Source organism: Neomonachus schauinslandi, chromosome 1 (genome assembly GCF_002201575.2).
Source record: "Neomonachus schauinslandi chromosome 1, ASM220157v2, whole genome shotgun sequence".
Classification (NCBI taxonomy): Eukaryota; Metazoa; Chordata; class Mammalia; order Carnivora; family Phocidae; genus Neomonachus; species Neomonachus schauinslandi.
The window spans coordinates 15,285,894-15,291,893 of NC_058403.1; the positions used below are offsets into that span (position 1 = coordinate 15,285,894).

The following is a 6,000-nucleotide window of genomic DNA, read 5'->3' on the forward strand; positions in this document are numbered from 1 at the left end:
TAAAGATTTTTTTTTATTTATTCATTTGCCAGAGAGAGGGAGCACAAGCAGGGGGAGCAGCAGAGGGAGAGGGAGAAGCAGGCTTCCCGTGGAGCAGGGAGTCCGATGCGGGGCTCGATCCCAGGACCCCGGGATCATGACCTGAGCTGAAGGCAGATGCTTCACCGACTGAGGCACCCAAGCATCCCCAGGCATCCATTTTTAAACACCCTTTGTGGAACAGGAAAAGATGACTGCAAAGCGGTGACGGGCAGGGAGGTGGCCCTCTCCCTGCATGCAGAGCGTACCTGAAGCATTATCGAGGCTGAAGGCGATGCGTACTGGCTTATCCGCAGGTACCCTGGCTGTGCTGATCATGTGGGCACCTGAGCTTTGACCTTCCTCTGGGTCTTCCAGCTGTAAGGACAAGAGAGAGCCATTGTCACTTACCCAAGTCATCCCTCAAATACTCAGAGGATCTTGGAAATTGGAGGGAAAGTTAGTAAGCATTACTTTCTTATTTTGAAGATACTCCCAGTTCCTAGCTTTCTTTCCCTACATGGAAAGTATTCACCTGCCCCATTTAAAATTCTTTTTCTGGCTTATAAAAAAAACTTGTTTTGGAAATACATATCTAGAATGAAATATACAAGATGGAGCAAAATCTCCACCCACCTCACTTTTTTAGTATCCCTTCACACTGACTAGTCCAACCCTGGCCCTTCCAGGTCTTATATAGTGTTTTATTTTTAATTGAGGAGGATAAAGAAGTCCTAATAGGGCATCAGATGGCTTCATATTAAATTAGCTTGTCACACTCAAAAGCCTAAGTTGGACCTGAATTATTGATCTGAATTATGGAGTGGTAAAGAATGGGTGATAAAGAATGAGTATCAAGGACCACTTCAAGAATACCAAAGACTATTTTAAAATATCCCACACGTATAGTAAGAATATTATGTGCTTTAAATATCTAATTAACTGCCTGTGAACCTATCAAACATGTATCAGGTTGTACATCTTCACAATGTATGATACAAGCAAAAGACAGAACTTAAAAACATGCTATTGATGTTCTACTGTACCTGTGAAATTATCATTAATAAACTAAGATCGAATGAATGGAAAAACATCCTACAGATGAGTTGGGATGGGCAAAAATACATGCATATTTCCTTGTTATAATAATAGAATTTAGCCCAAATACATTTTACCAAGATATTTGATAACTTTTGTACAACGGGACTAAGGAAAAGAGATTGTTATAAATACATGATATCTTCATTATTTAAATACATATGTGTAACTTTTCTATTTTTAATCATGCTTCCCTAAACTCTCTACTTTCCTTCTCATGTAGACAGTAAACCAAAAACTCTGAGTGATATTTTTAGGAAAACGTCTCTAAAAATGGCAAAATATAAATCATCTCTTTAACCATCCTCAGCAAGATTCTGGGAACTGTTTATCAGGACATTTTCTCAGAGCAAGGTTTCCAACTCTTTCCCATAACTTTTTTGTATCTAAAAATAGTGTCCAGAACACTGAATTTTGTTTTTACACTTATTTATAGAGCAAACTCAAATGCATACACACACACACACACACACACACACACACGTATATTTAGACATACATACATATGGAATCATCCTACCCAGTGTATGGAAAGAGAACAGGATTATATTAAACACCTAGTATAGCTTTGGAGAAAAACCAGCAGCTGTTTATCACCCAGTTAGAATCATATTTGGCCCATTCATTTAAAACCACAAATAGCAATGAACCATAAAGCACTCCGAGTCATGTCCTTCTAAGTTAAAAAAAAAAAAAGTAATAACATGAAACATTCAACGTAAGAAAAGGGTAATATAAAATTGCTGTTACTTGACTCAGGATATGTTTTATCTTAGCTCTGACATACATTTCTGTGTAGTCTCCTCTGCTTAGAATCAACCATCTTGTTAGCCACCTGTTCCTAGGGAATAGAACAGACTGTCTCAAATTTAACAAAACAAACAGTAAAAAACCCATTAAAGTTGTAGCTAAGAGAAAAAGTCTGATTGTTATGCACTGTCCCATCACCGACCCATTTTATCCTAACATCAGAGGATGAAAAGCGCTCCTCTTCTGGCTAAATCTCCCAATGCTTTCCTGCACCAAGAAATAAAGCGCGAGAGGTGGAAATTTGCCTCAAGGTTTCCAGCACCCGGAAAATGAAACTGGTAAACACAGCTCATTAGAGCCCCTCCCCTCCACACAACGGAGAACATCTGCCTGCCTCGGAAAGGATGACAGCAGCCAAGGGGGGTGGATTTTGAGTTCCACACGGTGTTGGCCAGGAGAGCTCCTAAACCAGCTTGCCTTTTCATCACACCGCCTGTGGGAATGGACCACTGCTGTCCTCCTCTCGGCTGTTAACAGAGCTTCGGTTAAGTTGCTGGTGCCCCGAGTGTTTAGTTCGGTCTTCACACCTGCTGCCTTACCTCACTTAGATGAGTGTCTGCACTTGTGTAATCCAGGGCCAGCCACTGCCTTGGCCAGTCGTCGCCTTTGTGGAGCAAAGACCTAGTGAGAGAGCAGCCTGCACCTGCTGCATAGCAGCCAGTGACAGTCTGAGGGGCAACGACAGCTGTCAGGGCAGTCCACTGCTACCTGCTCTCCTCCAGACCCCTGCGTCCCACGGGCCTCCCTGCTCCGCTTCCCTCCGCAACCCCTCTCTCCTTTCCTTGCCTCTCCACCAGCCAGGATGTTGTCATGCTTCTAGAAAAAGCAAGTGCAAAAGAAAACCCTCCTCCTGTCAGAGGCATTGATAAACAGCAAGTTGTGGAGAGTCCAAATGTTTTAATTCATTAGTCCTGGCAAACCTAAAATACAAACAGACTTGCTTCACAAGACAGGAATGTCTTCAGCGTGACCCAATCGGTGTCTGTGTCTATTCCAGCAAACTGGCAAAGACAGCATGACTCCAGTCAGCAAAAATGTCGGCAGCTCCAATCAGCTCAGCAAGACCCGGCCAACTCCGACAGACCGCAGGCTGACTCTCAGATGATAGCAGCAAGGATCCCGGTTAAGAACGTGAAGTCTGAGATGGAGCCGCTGATGGGCTTGATGACTTGATCCCATCTACAAACGCACCCGACTGCAAAACCAGTCAATGGTGAAAAGGAATGGAGCATTCGGTTTGTTCATCCTCTTTAATAGCTATAAACCTTCAGGTACCTTAGTACTTTAAAAGAGTTGGATGATGATGTTGAGGTTAAATAATTAAAGATAAACAAGTATTAAGAGAATGCAAAGACAAGCCATAGAAGAGAAGAGTAGTCTTTGCAAACTAAGTACCAGATAAAGAGCTGGTCTCCAAAATATAAAGAGAACTCTTTAAACGGTAAGAAAACAAACAACCCAATTTTTAAAAATGGGCAAAAGATCTGAACAGATACCTCACCGAAGATGTACGATGGCAAATAACCATACAAGAAGCTGCTGAACACCATAGGTTATTCGAGAATTACAAACAATGAGTGACCACTACACACATATTAGAATGGTCAAAACCAAAACACTGACAGCACCCAAGACTGATGAGGACACATAATGTCACACACACCTTGGAAGACAATTTGGTAGTTTCTCACAAGACTAAGCGAACTCTTACCCTATTATGCTCCATCAGTCCCGCTCCTTGGTATCTACCCAAAGGAGTTGAAAACTACTGTCCACACAAAAACCCACACCCGGATGTTTATAGCCACTTTCTTCGTAATTGCCAAAACCCGAAGGCAAACAAGATGTCCTTGGAAGGTGAACAGATAAACCAACTGTGGTCCATCCGGATAGTGGAATCTAATTCAGTGATAAAAAGAAACGAGCACTCAAGCCACAAAAAGACATGGAGGAAACTTAAGTGTATATTATTAAGTGAAAGAAACCAATGTGAAAAGGCTAAGGACTACATGATTCCAGCTATGCAAAATTAAGGGAAAGGCAAAATTTAATTAAAATTAAGAAGACAGTAAAAAGATCAGTAGCTGCCAGAGCTTCAAGGGAGAGGCAGAGAGGGTTAAACAGATGGGACTTTTAAGGCAGTGAAACTATTCTGGATGATACTATAATGGTGAATACATGTCTTATACATTTGTCAAAACCCACAAAATGTACAACACCAAGAGTGAACCCTAACCCAAATTGTGGACTGTAGTTAATAATAATGTATCTATACTGGCTCATCAATTGTAACAAATGCACCACACTAAAGCCAGATGTGAATATCAGGGGAAATAAGTGGGAAGAAGCATTGGGAGCGCATAAGGGAAACCTGCTTTTCATTCATTCTTTTCTGTAAACCTAAAACAGCTCAAAAAAAAAGTTTAATAAATAAGTAAAAGGTCTTAGCAGGTTGTCTTGTTCTAATGAATAAAAGACTAAATTTTGGGGCACCTGGGTGGCTCAGTCAGTTGATCTCAGCTCAGGTCTTGATCTCAGGGTTGTGAGTTCAAGCCCTACATTGGGCTCCATGCTGGGCATGAAGCCTACTTAAAAAAAAAAAAAAAGGCTAATTTGTTATGATATCCACAGCAATAAGCTGCACAGATTCAGATAATGAGAACATTCACATATAAACCTATTTGCATTTCTAACTGCAAATCTTTTCAGGAATCATTATTACTGTTTTGATGTTATTTTATGGTTAATAACATCACCTTACATAATGCATTAGACTTCATCAAAAGAGTCCTATTCACTATCTCATCATCATCTTCCCTGTAATCCTGTAACATAATCATGGTCAATATTGTTACCCCTATCCGACAGATGAGCAAACTGAGACTCAGACAATAGAAGAAGCAAGCTTAAGGGTAAATGATCAGTATGGAATAAAGAACCCAGATAGCATCCAGGTTTTCTAATTTTTGGTTCATGCTATTTCCATTATACCAGGATGCACTCTGTATGAAATATCCAACTGAATTGTTTCATTAACGATGACTGACTCTTAACTTTTGGCTTGGAGGAGACAAAAGTATAACTTGCTTCAATGGTCTGGCATCCAGGTTCATCTGACCCCAGCCAGATTTATCATGACTCTCCAAGGAAATCAAAGTTGTGCGTCTTATCTGTGCTGATGGCGAAGTGGATACCACAACCACACTCACACCCAAATCAACCCCTCAGGGCACCTTGAGAAATGCTGGTGGTGACATCAATATTATATTGATGTCTGGACTCCAGTGAAGCATCTGGACTCCAGTGAAGCTGACCCTTCAGAATGGAAAGACCCGAAATGAGGTAGCACCTTCCTCCTCTGCCCCAATCATCAAAACTCTGGAGGAGCCACCCAGAGATAGAAAGGGAAAGTTACACATTAAATACAATAGAACTATTGTTCTTTATTTTATTGTCAGAAGCACCTGACAGTTGCAACATAGATCTTTATGCAGAGAATTCCCCAGTGTCAATTAAAGCAATCCTGGGGACTGCCCAATTTGTAGGCTTCGGTGTCAATGGCCCCATCCTCATAACATCAAAGATGGCATCAACAGTGACGCGGTGGATGCCCAGTTGGCAAAGAGCTATAAAGAGAAAGATTTCATTAAAGGATAATTTGACAGCAACCAGAAAGGAAAAAAATAATACATCCAAATAATCTAAATGTGCTCCGTGCAAGTCTCATCATATAAATTCAAGGTTTTAAACAGTAATTAATATTCACTAACTCTTCTGTTCCCATAGGAGCAACAGTGTATTTCTTGGCTCTTTATCTAAACACTTCCAAGAGAGTAACAAATCTGAAACCCAAGTGAAATCCCTTCCCACAACTGTAACCCAAAATAACTACATGGTATTTTAAGAATTCAATAGAATTGTACTAATTCAATCAAAAAGCATTGTGAGTATACATCCAAATAGTAACAAATTAACAGTCTGTCTCTGGGTAAAAGCAAAATGTATAATTTTTATTTTCTTCTCTTCAGCAATAAATGTATTTTCTTATTAGGCGAGAAGTTAGTTTTAATAGTG

General features: G+C 40.5%; 1 protein-coding gene across 1 annotated transcript in view; it reads right to left on the reverse strand.

Moving 5' to 3' along the window:
- Positions 1-371, reverse strand: part of MAP3K7CL (MAP3K7 C-terminal like) — a 34,807-nt gene extending 34,436 nt beyond the window's left edge. Inside the window, exon 1 of the mRNA XM_021678025.1 lies at positions 288-371. Coding sequence (XP_021533700.1) covers positions 288-296 — 9 coding nt within the window. The 5' untranslated portion in view covers positions 297-371. The remainder of the gene's footprint in view (positions 1-287) is intronic.
- Between the last annotated feature and the right edge of the window lie 5,629 nt (positions 372-6,000).